The 13575-nt window shown below is 55.7% G+C and overlaps 1 protein-coding gene across 11 annotated transcripts; it reads right to left on the minus strand.

Annotated features, from left to right (window-relative positions):
* Nucleotides 1-1477: 1477 nt before the first annotated feature.
* TKFC (triokinase and FMN cyclase) lies at nucleotides 1478-13522 on the minus strand. 11 transcript variants are annotated; one of them, XM_074371935.1, is made up of 18 exons: nucleotides 13381-13522; nucleotides 11915-12030; nucleotides 9300-9489; nucleotides 8222-8332; nucleotides 7966-8147; nucleotides 6654-6732; nucleotides 6261-6350; nucleotides 5600-5634; nucleotides 5441-5525; nucleotides 5260-5349; nucleotides 4590-4706; nucleotides 4133-4252; nucleotides 3822-3959; nucleotides 2957-3063; nucleotides 2748-2851; nucleotides 2578-2611; nucleotides 2383-2472; nucleotides 1478-2023 (listed from the first exon to the last, which is right to left on the minus strand). In XM_074371935.1, the coding sequence occupies exons 2-18, from the start codon at nucleotides 11915-11917 to the stop codon at nucleotides 1862-1864; spliced, it is 1737 nt and encodes a 578-aa protein (XP_074228036.1). In that variant the 5' UTR covers nucleotides 11918-12030; nucleotides 13381-13522; the 3' UTR covers nucleotides 1478-1861. The 11 variants fall into 11 exon arrangements, with proteins under 11 accessions (XP_074228036.1, XP_045373649.2, XP_045373650.2 ...); XM_045517693.2 differs by having other exon boundaries at nucleotides 6679-6814; XM_045517694.2 differs by having other exon boundaries at nucleotides 6679-6814; nucleotides 13243-13476.
* Between the last annotated feature and the right edge of the window lie 53 nt (nucleotides 13523-13575).

The raw sequence follows: 13575 nt of genomic DNA on the forward strand, positions 1-13575 counted from the left end.
CTCCCTGGCAGGTGGCCATGAGGCTGACTGTCTATCCCACCCCACCCCACGTGGCCAGATGTTGGCAGGAGGCTATGACTGAACTTCTGGAGTGGCTGAAACCCTCAAAAGCCATTGGAATGACTGCCAGGCACCGTGGCCCTGGGACCAGCTCCCCCTCTTTCCATAACGGGTAGGCATTTCACTTATGAAGCTTAATTTTCATTAAATGTGTTTTTAAGAATCAGAGTCTTTGCTGAAGTGACACTGGTTAAATGAACTCTGGGGCAACTTGCAAAAGCCTCAGGATAGTTCTGACCCTCAGACCTGGGAAGGGCAAACCAGAAAGCCCCCAAAATCCACAGGGTTGTCTTCCTGGAATCGCATGTGACTCTTAGTATGTGTGGGTGTCCTTAACAGTGAATGGCTCTTGAGCACTTGGTGATCTTATGGGGAAGGAAATGTTTCCTATTTTATAACCTGGAACACAACTCAAAAAAGATTAGTGACTTGCCAAAGGTCACCCAACCAGGAAATGGCAGAGTTGGGATCCACAGGCCAAGTGTCTGATGCCAGCGTTTCCTTCCTAGCTGCTGGTTGTGTGCATCTGGGCACACGGCTAACCATGTCTTGTGGTTAGGGACTCATGGTGTGGGTGACAGACAAGGACCCAGGCAGAGAAAGAGAAGTCCAGGGGTTGAAGCCTGCAGCCAAGTTTGGGCAGAATAAGTGATGGCCCCCTTCCCAATGTGACCTGCTGTAGATGCCACCTGGTGGTGGAGCAGATGACCTGGAAGGAGCTGGACGCAGACACCAGCAATCATAGTAACTCCCAGTGAGGAAGCACCTAGACCATGCTGGGGACTTTGTCAGTTCATTTGACTCCTTTCTGCATCCGCATGAGATGGGCATCATTCTGAATTTATAGATTCTAAAAGGCTAAATAATAAGCCTGACTTTTCGTAGCTAGTTTGAAGCAGAAAGAGGATTAAAAGTCACAGCTGTGTCTGAAGTGAGTCCATGTTGGTGCCTCTAACTGCTCCCTGGCACCAGGTTTGGGCCAGGCGTGCACTGCGCCGTCTCCACCGTGTACCCCGCAGACTCAGCAGCCCCTCCCGGCCTCCCGGGGGCCATCGATGATTGCTCTAAAGACCCGGGCTGGCCTGGGCGCAGTTTCTGTTCTACCACCAAGCCTTAGAATGTGCTGATTTCTTTTCCTTCTGGTGACCCACCTGCCCGTTTGATTCCTAAACAATCAGTATGTTCTGTTTAGTGCTGAGAAAAGCACGCCATCAGGTGTGGGGTGTGTATTGGAAGGACAGGAAGGGGGATCCCAGTGGAGTCGGCCCAGCTGCACAGACCCTGCCTGTGGGTTTCAGGTGGTGGGAGGTGGGAGATGATCACTTCAGCCAGGGGCACGGGTCTTAGTCCCTGGGGCATTAGTGCACCTACTTGTTCACACGCTTGGCTAAAGGTCCCTCAGAGGCAGCAGCAGCTCTTCTGCTTCAGTGTGGTTTATTAGCTTCCTTTTTCACACCGGCTGAGTTCAGGTGCAGAAGGCCTCTCACAGGGAGTCTTGGTATGTGTGGATGTCCTTAACAGTTCTAGGCTGGGCTGCCACCCAGGAGAGGGGAGAGCCTCCTCACAGAAGCCCAGAGTTGGCTGGGGACAGAGCCAGGTGACAGTAGGACTTAACCCTCCCTGAAGAGGAAGAGGGCAGCGACCCACTCGGGGCCTGCAGTTTCTACAATGGAGTAATTCTGGAAGCTTCAGAGGGAAGGCCCTGAGGGCGAGAGGTGGGGGAGGGTGACTTAGAAGCCAGAAATCAGTGACAGTGGTCGCTGAGCACAGCAGTGAGAGGCCCTGAGGCCCTGGGAGGCAGTCATGCACCCTGGCCCTGCAGGGCTTCCAGGATGGCACGGAGAATGGCAGCAGCCGCCACCGCCCCGGGGTCTGGCTGGTCTAGCCGCGCGGAGCTGATGTAGCTGGCTCTTCCAGCTCCAGCTTCCATGTTCCTGGTGGCTTCTGCTGCAGCTTCTGCACTCTGAGGGGTGGGGTGTGGGAGCAGGTTAAAGAAGAGGGTACCAGGCTTCCTTCCCACCATGGACCCCAGACCCTCCTGTCCCACTCTGCCAGGACCCTCTGCACTGTCACCAGGGTGGGAGAGGTCACCTCCCACCCACTTCTAGCAGGGCAAGGGGCCACCATTTACTGAAGGCCTGCTGCGTCCCAGACCCTGTGCTGGGGCTCTGTCTCCTCAGCCCCACAGCAGCCCTCAGACACAGGTACTGTCCTCCATCTTTAGAGGAGGAACCTGCGGTACAGGAAGGATGTTAACTTGGAGATGGGAGCCTAGTGGCTCCAGGTCTGTATCCCTGGCTGGCTGGGCCCAGCCTCACTCACCTTGACTGCCTTGGTCAGGATTTGGAACAGATTAGCCCCTGGGCTCTTCCAGGCTTGAAGCTCCTGTCCTGCTGCCCACAGAGAATCCAGCTGGACAAGGTGAGGGAGAGAGGGGCTGATAACAGGCCCTGCCACTGAGGGTGGCCTTCAGGGCTTCTATGCTCAAAAGGGGGAAGGGCTGGGCCAAATACACACCATAGTCCTGTCCCCAGGGGCAGCCTTTCCATACCTGGCAGGGAAGAGAACAGACAAGGCTCACTGCAAGGAATCACTTTAGGGGTCAGGGGAGGGCCTGGCTGGGAGCAGGGGACCTCAACCCCCTCCCCAAGCCCACCCCTGGTCTAAGGCACAGGGCTCTGGCTCACTTCTGCATGGCCTCCAGGCCAGCATCCATGGCTGCAGACCAGGCTGGGAGATCAGTCTTGGCCTTGAGTGGCTGAGCTGCCGCAGTCAGGAACAGGCCATAGAGCTGGGGAGGACCAGAGTGTTGAGCACATGGGGCTGGCCTGGGCCTCCACCAACCCGGGGCCCCTCCGTGTCAGCCATCCACCCCCAGGGGGCTGCCAGCACTCACTGCCCCAGAGGAGCCTCCCATCTTCTCTAGTAGCAGGAGGGACAATTTGGAGAGTAGCTGGGCGGGACTGGCAGGGGGTTGGCCCTCCTTCAGCCAGCCCTGAATTGCTGCAGGCAGAGATGGCGAGGTATTCAGAGACCCTCCCTCCCATCTGCCTGCACCCCAGCCAAGAACCCAGGCCTCCCTGCCAGGCAGAAGGAATGGGCACTGGGAGAGGCTGAGGGAACCAGCATGAAGACATTCCCATGGCTCCCTTTCTATGTCCTGCGTCCAGTCTGGAGAGGGGTGGGAAATGGTCACTGACTGGGACCTTGGTGGTCACCACCAGGTGAAGCCTCCTTGTTTCTCTGCTTCATTTTTTCATCTTTTACTGATTTACCTTGATGGTTTGTCTCTCCTACAGGAACATAAGCCATGAGGGCAGCGATTTTAATCTGCTCTGCTCACTATTGTATCCATGGAGTCAAGGCAGCACTTGACCCGTGGTCAGTACTCAATAAATTTTTCTTGACTGAATGATGCTGGATAATTAAGAGCTTTTCCCTAGTCTGGGTAAGCTGAGAAAAATAAGAACAGAATGAGCTTCCCTTGAATCTAACGTTATTATTTACTGTAAAAGATTACATTTTACTCTGCGATAACAACCTTCCTACATTTGTAGTGTTAGGACGATCTTTTTTTTATTAAAATAGGTGAAGAAGTGCTAGGTTTTGAGAACAACCTCTCTTGGCAAAATAAAAGTTGCCAACCCCATGTAAGCACCCCAGATGTTTTTGCAATTGCTTTGGTTCATAAAATACAAAAATCTCGGGATCAACAAGCCATACCATACCCTCTCCCGCCCCAGGCAGGCCCTGGCACTGACCTCTGGCAGCGCGGCTGTGGGTGGTGCCACAGTCCCCGTCGCCAGCAGCTCGGTCCAGGGCGTTCAGATGCTCCTCCAGGCCCAGGAGGGTGGTGCACACCCGCTCGAGCACAAGCACCATCTGCTTTGAGTCTGTGCCTGGAGAGCGAGGACAGTGGGGAAGAGGCCTGCCTGGCCCTTCTCATAACCGAACTTGACCCGTGTGGGAGGCATGGGTGCCAGGGCCCCTGCACACCCCTCTGCACACCCTGAACCCTTCGGGCCTCAGGCCAAAGCCCTGGGCCACCCTCCCCAACAGCGCGGCTTGGTACCTCCTGTAGCAGTGGAGTCAGGAGCCTCCAGGGGCTCGGTGGGGGCGGCTCGGATCCACGTCCGCCCAGTCACGGAGACCTTGGCCATGTTAGGCCAGGCTGATGCAGTGGTGTCAGCATCTAGGGACAGCAGGGTGACTCTCTTAGAGACAGGCTGGCTGGCCCGGGATCAGGTGGGGCTTGGACTCCAACCTGGTAGCCCAGTTCTCCTCATCTCAACAAGCAGGAACTGAGTGCCCACCGCGTACAAGGGAAGGGGGAGGGTCCCTGAGGGGATCCTAATACCAACTCCTCCAGAATCAAGTCAGAGCTGGAGACGGTTGGGGACACCAGAAAGGGCCTCTCCACAGGGTCCTGATTGTCCTAGTCAGTCCTGATGGGGTCTCTCCAAGTCCCCTTTGGCTCCTTCCAGCTCCAGGGAACCCTAGCTTGGCTGACCCCAGCTTCCGGGTCTCACCTATCAGTTTCAGGAGGGGCTCATCCACCAGCAGAAGGGTGAGAGAAATGCCAGGCATCTCCAGGGCTGACATGAAGGTGCCCACCAGGGCACGAGCAATCTTCACCCCACGGCCCTCTGCAACACCACAGCACGGAAGTGTGTGAGGAAAGGAGGGACAGACGGGTACCTTCCCCCAGAGCATCAGAGAAAGAAACAGAATAAGAGAAAAATAAAGACTTTGGGAGCTGAGGCCCTGAGATTCAGTAGGGAGATGGTCAGATTTCCTCAGGGCACCCCTCAATGATGCCCTGAATGACCACATTCCCTGGAGGTGTCCCATCTATTGGGGCAGATGAGTAATTACAAGTCTCACTTGACTGGGTTCTTACCAGGTCCCAGGTACCGCGGTGTTTTATATATGTTTAATCTCATTTAATCCTCACAACAAGCCCATAAGGCAGGTACTGTTTTTATCCCCCTCCCTCCTTTATAGACATGGAAACAGGCTCAAGGCACCCCGCAAGTAGGTAGCAGAGTGACCATCTAACTCGGGCTTGACTGACTGCACAGCCCATGCCCTGGACCATCACAAGACCTTATCTCAGCTGCTTTTCTCATGTCCAGCTTCAAAGGGCAGGAAGGAATAAGCTCTGGGGATCAGGAGGTCCCCTTCCAGAGTGGGGCTCACCCAGGGAGCGGACAGCAGCATCGGCTATGATGCCCAGTTCCAGGAATGACAGGCCACCCAGGTTGTTGACCATCAGCACCACGGAGGAGCCTGTGGACAGACACGGCAACAGGTGAGGCCCTCTGGGCCCCCTTCCCAGAGGAGGGGAAAGGCTGGGAGACAGACAGTGACAGCTCCTCACCGGACTGCACAGGTACGTGGGACACGTTGGAGGAGTTCGTCATGTGGTCGAGCATGATCGCCACGATCTTGTCGGCCGTTGCCATCTGTCAGACGGAGTGGAAGTAAGTGTGTCGGGGGCCTAGGTCTTTGGCCAGCCTGGGCCAGGGAGTCCACCTACCTTTATCCGGCGCACGCCAGCCTCCCCGTGGATCCCTGTAGGTAGACACTGTCATTACTGACCTGCTCAGGGCCTGGGGACTCACTCAGCATGTTCTGGTCAAGGATTTACTAAGTGCTTGGCACTAGACCAGGCACTGTGTACGTGGGGAGTCAGGGCGAACGGACAAAATAATGAAAGATACACGGTCTCTGCTCCCTGGGAGCTATGGCTTGCTGGTGGAGACAGCTGGGACTTAACATTTAACTAGTCAAGTAGCTTTAACTAGAGGCAGTCACAGCCAGCCCACGTGACGCTTCTGCCCATCACTTTGGAAGCATGGGGGAGAAAGAGGGAAAGCTTTGCAGCTGGGCTGGCCTCTGAATGGCTTTTGAAAGAAGGGCTGCATCTTGGCAGGGTCAGGAGACCCAGGAATGGTGCAAGCAAAATCAAGGAGGAGGGCAGGGCCTTGTGTGGCCAGAGCCCTGGGTGTGGAGGGCAAAGCTGGCAGAAATCAGGCAGGTTGGGCCAGAAGGGCCTCGTGTGCTCACTTAAAAATAATAAGAGCCCCCCAGGCAACAGCTCCACGTGAGCAGAGAGGACCAGGTAGTGGATCCCAGGGCAGAAGATGTGGGCAAAACCCAGGAGGCGGGCATGGCGGGATGGGAGGCCACGAGCTTACCCAGGCCCAGCTCCACCTCATCAGCTGAGAGCTCAAAGGTCGGTTTGGAACCAGGGACACTGCAGGAGGCCAAGCTCACTCCCAGGGTTCCTGAGAGAAATGAGGTATGTATGACAGGTGACCACTCTGCTCTTGGCATCGGGCCGGGTGGCAGCAATGCCTCGGAAGCCTCTTCACTAAGACTGGCTGCCATCTCTTCATCTCAGGGATGCAAGAGAACCCGGCTCTGGGACCTGAGGTCACCAGGCCTCAGGAGCTCCCTCAGGCAGACCCTCCCACAGCCGCAGGGCAGTGACCTGGAAGGCCTCATGTGCTGCTGCGGGGAGCCTGCTCCTAGTCCAAGGTTGGCCACAACCTCCCCACCCTCTTCCCGATCCCCGGGCCGGCACTCACCCATGGCCTTGGCGACCACGCTCACCCGATTTGTGATCTCCTCCAGCCCCACACCTGCCTCGGCCAGGGCACCTGCCACCTGCGCCCACACAGAGATAGGCCCCCGGAGGGAAGGAGTCACTGTACCACGAGTGGGTAGAAGGTAGGCTGGGGATGAGTTTCTAGTTGGGAACAGAGAATCTCTTAGTACCACCACATCAACCTAGCCTGCCAGATTTAGGGCACCTGCCAGGGATCTTCAGGAATCCCAGAGCCAGAGGAACTTTACAAATGGAGAACTGGGCCCTGAGAGGGGAGGTGACTTGTCCAGTTGGTGGCTAGTTTCCCAGTTCCTAGAGTTCTTTCTTCATGGTATATACACTGTGGCTCACCCACCACCCACCCACTTTTGGCCAAGTATCTAGTACTTGCTAAAAAGGGAAAAAATGGTGACTAAGTCATGGAGGAACTCAGTCTGGGGAGGGACTGGGGAAGCAGACCCATACAAACTGAACATTTCACGTGAGATGGCACATCCGATGAGGGAGTTCATGAGAGGGTGTTGTGGGAGGACTACGGAGGGACTCCTAACCAGCTTGGCGTGGTGGGAGGGAAAAACCTCCCAGAAGGAGAGACATCAGAGGTGGGCCTCCACAGAACAGTAGGAGTTAGCCCGGCCAAAGAGGGGTTGGACAGGGAGAGAATTTTCAAGGCCATCGATTCAGTAGCACCAAAGCCCCAAAGGTGAGCCACAGCCCAGTGGTACAGAGAACTGGTGTCAATGGACCGTGAGGGGATTGCAGGGATGATGGGAGAGGAACATGGGAAGTCAGGGAGGAGGGGCAAGTGAGTGGTGGGTGCCTGACCCAGGAGCCTGGGCTGACTCCAGGAACCCTGGAGGGCTTTCAGCAGGCGACCCACCTGGTCAGATACACATTTTTGAAAGACATCTCTGGGGTAGCGTAGTGAAGAGACTGGGGTGGGGGTGGGTACAGGAAGCAGGCAGGGGAGGCCGGTGAGGAGGCAGCCACGTGGGCACCAGCAGACAGCACTGAAGCAAGACAGACAGGAAGGGCAGGGCTTGGAGGAAGATGTGTGTTTAAAAGGGGCAACGGTCTAGAGTTGGGAGGGAAGGGAAGGGTCTGGGAGAATGAATGTCTGTATCCTGGCTTAGGTAGCCGTGGGGATGGTGGGCCTTCCTGGATCAGGGAGCACTGGGGAGGGAGTGCCTCCTTGGGGCATGGGCTGGCTGGAAAGCTCTAGGCACCAAGTGCTGCCTGGAAAGAGAGGGCTGGGACAGGTTGGCCAGTGTGTCCTGGTAGGGGACTCTCACCTTGTGTATGAGCACGGTGCCACAGAGCCCCCGCCTGCCTGCCTTCTTCAGAACGGTGAAGGCGCTGTCATCCCCAATGACCACCATCTCCACAGGGATGCCCTCCGCCCGGGCCTGCTCCCTGGCCAGGCCGAAGTTGAGCCGATCCCCAGTGTAGTTCTTCACGATGAGGAGGGTCCCCACTGCAGGAGCAGCCGGCGGGGCCCCATCAGTGCCTGCCCTCCCCACCGCAGCCCTGCCTGCACGCCAGGCTTACCTGTGCCCGCCTGGGCCACTGCCCTGATGGCCGCCAGGATGCTGCCCACTGCCGGGGAGGTGAACACGGCTCCCGCAATGACCCCCGTCAGCATCCCCTTCCCTATGAAGCCTGAGAGACGGAGAGAGGTGGGCAGAGGAGGCCGGGCGGGGAGCTGTGCCTGCAGTCCCCGGGGCTTCCCACGCTGCTGGGCTTTGTGGTTCAGTGAGCCCTACTGTGTGCCTGGTGCTAGAAGAGCACCTGGGTCACTCTCCGCAGAGCTTTCATGTCCTCGGAGAGCCATTCCCTGGCCTCCCAAACAAAGCAGTCACTCACCCCACCTGCAGTGACTTGCTGCTCCTTTACCCTGCTCTCCTGTCCTCACTACCTCACTTACATGCTCTGGAATGATCTCTTTCACTTACATGTTTACTGGTTACTGTCTTCTCCCTGGAGAAGAACAGAAGCTCCATGAGGGCAGGTACCTCATCTGTCTGGTTCACTGTTGCGCCTCTAGTGGCCAGAATAGTGCCAGGCACAGAAGAGGTGCTTATTGATGTTTGCTGAATGGATAGATGGATTTGCTAATGGGAGTCAGGAAAGATACAGAGGATACAAAGCCTGGTCTCTGTCCCTTAGGAGTGCTCAGGGAGAGCTCACATGCCTGGCACTGAACAATCCAGGAAACAATCCAGGACTGTCCATGTTGGATGTGAGAATGCAGAGTGGGAATTCAGAAGAGGGATACTGCTCTAGGCTGGAAAAGTCAGGAAGGCTTCACAGAGAAGGACACGACAGGCCAGCTGGGCCTGGAAGGCCAGAGGGATTGATGGAATCACTGACTCTCAGAGTTGGAAGGACCTGAGAGATCATTTTGTCCAAAATTGTGCTTTTACAGGTGTAGACGCAGAGGCACAGAGAGAGGCTGTGACTGGCCCTAGATCACAGCCCAAGTGAGTGGGAGAGCTGGAGCTTGGACCGGGCTCCTGACTGTGGGCTGGGCTCTGTCCTGAACCTCTTTAACAGCACTGAAGATCTGTCAGGAGACCCTGTCCATTCTGCCTGGTGCCCACTGTCACCTCTGGCCCACGGTGCTCACCGGCATGGGCAGGCTCATGGCCAGAGCCCCCGCCCGACAGAAGTGCCACCCGGCCCTTGAGACTGTCCAGGTCAGAGCGGAGGGCCACACGGTGGCCCTGCAGGAGCTGCAAGTTGGGGTTGCAGGCCACCAGGCCAGCAAGGGCGTCATCGGCACAGCCTGCCACCGAGTTCACCAGCTTCTTGGAAGTCTGTGGAAGAGGAGCGGGAGGAGGTTCCACATGTGGTAGGGACACCCCCATCCCGCCCAGTCGCATTGCTATGGCTAAGCACCCTATCCTATGCCCACCTGGGAGCTCCAGGGACACAGCGGTTCCTTAGGTTAGGGATCATTATATTAGGGGATATTTCTGTGACTTCTAATTTGTGACTTATTCAATGACTAGTTCATGGAGTGTTTTGGACTATAGCTTATATTTTTCCTGAAAAATGGCTTCAATACAAAGAAAATGGGGGAACTGGAGTCCTGAATATAATTTAAAAAATAATAAAATTGGAGCCCAAGAGCTTTCTGTCAAAGGAGAAGCCCCAGGCTGAGGCTCTTCTGCTAGGGGAGGGGGCCAGACAGGCCTCACACCCATCTGCTGTTCCGACTGGGCTGTGATGCAGGGCAAACACTTCCTGAGCCTCATGATGTGCCAGGCCCAGTGCTAGACACTTCGTGTAAAGAGAGAACAAACACTGGTCCTGCCTCCATGGAAACACAAAGACTTCCAAATGCTGTGGGAAGTGCTACCCAAGAGGAATGCGCGAGTGCCGGGGGCACAGGGAGGGGGGACCCCAGCTTCCTTAACGGATCCTGGAAGGGTCCGTGAAGGGTAAGTAGGAGTTGGGTAGGTAAAAGGGAGTGAGAGGCATGGGGAGAGGGAAAGGGAGATATTTCCAGGCAGAGGGAGAGTAAATGCTGAGGTCTGGAGGTGTGAAATAGTATGGTGAGGGAAGTGAGTTAGAAAGACTGGAGCAGTCAGTCACGTGATCACCAGGGAGCAATGGGCAGGGTCTCACAAACCAAAGGAGGAACTTGGCCATGGGGAGCCTCAGGTGGGAGAGCTGTGGGCAGGCTGGCCTGAGAGTTACAGCTAGCTGACAAAGCTGGGGGTGGGGGGGGCAGCAGAGGGAAGCAGCACAAGGGTTGGGGGTGGGAGGCTAGCTTGGGTTCTGCAGTCATGGGCACTTAGGCTCAAATTCCACATCTACCTCTCATTGGCTGTGAGAACTCAATGAGGATACCTCACTGTTCTGAGCTTTAAGTATTCCTCTGCCAAATGGGGATTTAATAAATTAGAGTATATGCCTGTTATATACTAAAAATTGAATCAAAGGGAGCTACTCCCTACTTCAAGCAAGCTCTGAAAAGCTGAGACTAGCTGAACAAGGTTTGCAGGCAGTGTGCAGCTCCTGCCTTTGTCCAAAGAGAGTGAAACTGGTGCCCAATAAGGTCCGCGAGGGCTGGGCTCCCAATGCCGCCTGGTGGCCAAAGGCCGCCTGCAGCTGAGACTTCCCCAAGGCTCCTCTCTGAAGCCTGCCAGCACCCGGTTCCTTCCTGCAAACTTTGGCCTTTTCTGGGTCTGGCAGGGACCAGAACAGTGACTGAGAGCCAGGTCTCGTTCTCAGTGCTTTTAAGCACATCTCATTTAATCTTCCAACAACCCTATGGAAGGAAACCAAGTCACAGTTAAATGACTTTGCCCAAGGTCACACAGTCAGCATGTGTCCAGGTCTAGCTGGCTCCAAAGCTGGTTCCATTCTGGCCTCATCATGCTGCTTTCCCTAGGGGCTGAAGGGAGACTGAGGTCTTGCCCCAGGAAGGGCACGGGCTTGTGGCTCTCAGAAACTGCCAGGGACTGTAATATGCAATGAATTTGTGAACTGGTCTGAATTCCAAGCACAGCCTCCAGTGTCACCACCCTTCAAGAATGTGCCCCCTTGCCACCCTTGACAGTCTGTCCTGTTTGGGATTTGCAACCATTCCCAAACTAGAGCCAGAGGAGGGCTTGGGGACCAGGGCCATCTCTGTTTCCTTGTGGCCTGAGGGGATGGAAAAAGAAAGTAAAGTTGACTAGGTAACTATGTGAGGCCCCGAGGACTTTGATCTGATCAGCACCTCACTGCTTAATCTGCGTTATATTGCACATGAGGACAGAGGCTCAAAGAGGTCAAGTCTTTGGTAAAATGTCACACAGCTGGTTGGTAATAGGCTGAAATTTGAACCCAGGTCTGCCTGGGCACATGCTGAGCCTCCCACAGTATAGATCCCACTAGCCCACACATGCCCAAGGCTCAGGAAGAGGCACCAGGTCCTTCCTTATAACTCCTGTGACTGGTACTATCTATTACAGAATAGGTAGCTGTTAATGTCTGAATCAAAATGCATGACCCAGAGCAGGGACAGATGGGCCCTGGAGGGACTCAGAGGCTGCAGCCAGGCCTGGCTTGGCCCAGCTGAGAAATGAAGGGAAGTCAGGCCTTGAGAGGCAGGATGACCCTCTCTTAACCTCAGGAGGCAGCAGCATCTCTTGGTCAGGGAGCAAGGAACTCCAGCATGTCCAGGGCTAGCACTCCTACTGCCTCAAGACCATGGTGCCCTTTCTCTGCCCTGGCTCCCATGGGACTCACCATGGTGGGGAGGCTCTGCAGGAAGCTGAGCTCACACCTTCCCACTGAGCTGCCGGAGGATAGGCGATCCTGTGGGTGCTACTGGGCCTGAGCACAATGAACGTGGCAAGCAGTACCTGCAGAAGGAGGTAACAGCATGAGCTGCTGAAGCACTCAAGCCGAGGCACAATCATGCTTCCAGGGCCCTAGTAATTAGGGAGCTGCTCCAGACTTTGATCCAAGTCCAAACTCTAGAACGTGGGCTGGGGATGGAGAAGAGCATGGGGCTAACCAAGGTTCAGGCCTACACCTGGCAGCCAGAACACTGATCAATTTGTGTTGGGCACAGGGCTGCCTTACACTCAGTAGTGCCCACCTTATCACCAAGGTGCAAAACTACCTACAGAGTAACTTCATCTATTACATGGGCATCACATGCAGCAAATGTGTTCATAAAGATCTTCACACATTTGCTCATGTTGCTGTTGGCACCACACCAGGAAGGAGGCAGCAGAGTCTGTGACTCCATTTTGTTTCTGGGAAACTGACCCAGAGAATCCTAGTGATGTGTCCGAGGCCAATTGGTAGGCACCAGAACTCAAACTCACATTTAGTCTTTCTACAAAGCCTGTGTTCTTTCTATTGATAACTCAAAGCCTCCAAAGTCAAACCAGAAAGTCCCTGGTTTGGGAAACCACACACGTAAACCACAATGATATTTTAGTCCCCTTCAGTTCAGCCAGGTTCAGAGGTGTCTCACCGTCATCCAGGGTCTTGGGCTCACAGCATGTGTCTGCCATGGGAAAAATCTATGCCTGTCTCAGCACCCAGCTCTACCTCTGACTTACTGGGGGATCTTAGGTAAACGAATTCCCCTGTGCCTCAGCTTTCTCCTCTGTAAAATGGGTTGCCTCCTCTGTGGTCTTGCAGACGGGTGCTCCAAGCCACTCTGCTTAGTACTCCTTGCAGGGCCTGTCAGCTGCTTGGAAGTTGCAGGGCTCAGTGACTTGCTTTCCCAGGTCACTAAGGTTCTCACTAGGAAAATTCTGGTGTTCTGCTTGAGGTCAGAATTTACACAGCCACGGGGGCACTAAAAATGCTGGGCAAGTGGCCTCCTGGGCCTACTGAATACAGCGCGAAGGCGCGAGGTGAGCGTCCAAGTGCCTCCACCCTCCCCCTCCACCCGCCAGATGAGGCGGAGTGATTGGTCATTCTAGGGTCAGGGCAGGGTACCGGCTGGGTTAGAGGTACGGGGAGGGCTAGGCGGAGGGAGGCACGGACCTTGGTTCTAGTCTGGGAGGTGCACAAATTGATGTTACCTTCCTCCCGTCTCTAGGCCTCTTCAATACCTTCCCGTTCCAAGAGAACAGCCCCGTGGGCTCCTGGAGCAAGGAACCGGGAGTGGACAGTCTGGGGAAGGGCGAGGGGCGCGGACTAGGGATGAGGTCGGCGGCTCAGCTCCGAGGCAGGAGGGGGTGTCGGTGTACCTCCACTGCTCGCTCACGCCTGCATCAGCCACCTCGTTAACCGCCGCTGCCTCCCAAAGGCCCCACAACGGGGTGCCCTCATCCGGGTACTCCAGGCTCTATAGGGGTGGGCGGAGCCTTAAGGGGGCGGGGCCTCTTTTGGTTGGCCGCTTCCGGCTCCTTGAGTCCTCCAAGAGGCCAAATGAGGCTGTCCCG

Source organism: Camelus bactrianus, chromosome 10 (assembly GCF_048773025.1).
Source record: "Camelus bactrianus isolate YW-2024 breed Bactrian camel chromosome 10, ASM4877302v1, whole genome shotgun sequence".
Taxonomy (NCBI): domain Eukaryota; kingdom Metazoa; phylum Chordata; class Mammalia; order Artiodactyla; family Camelidae; genus Camelus; species Camelus bactrianus.

Coding starts and splice junctions, on each gene's coding strand:
- TKFC (XM_045517693.2), bottom strand. Junction 2,852..2,956: donor TGGGAGGCTCCTCTGGGGCA/GTGAGTGCTGGC, acceptor GGTCCTCCCCAG/CTCTATGGCCTGTTCCTGAC. Junction 2,473..2,577: donor CCCCTGGGGACAGGACTATG/GTGTGTATTTGG, acceptor CACCTTGTCCAG/CTGGATTCTCTGTGGGCAGC.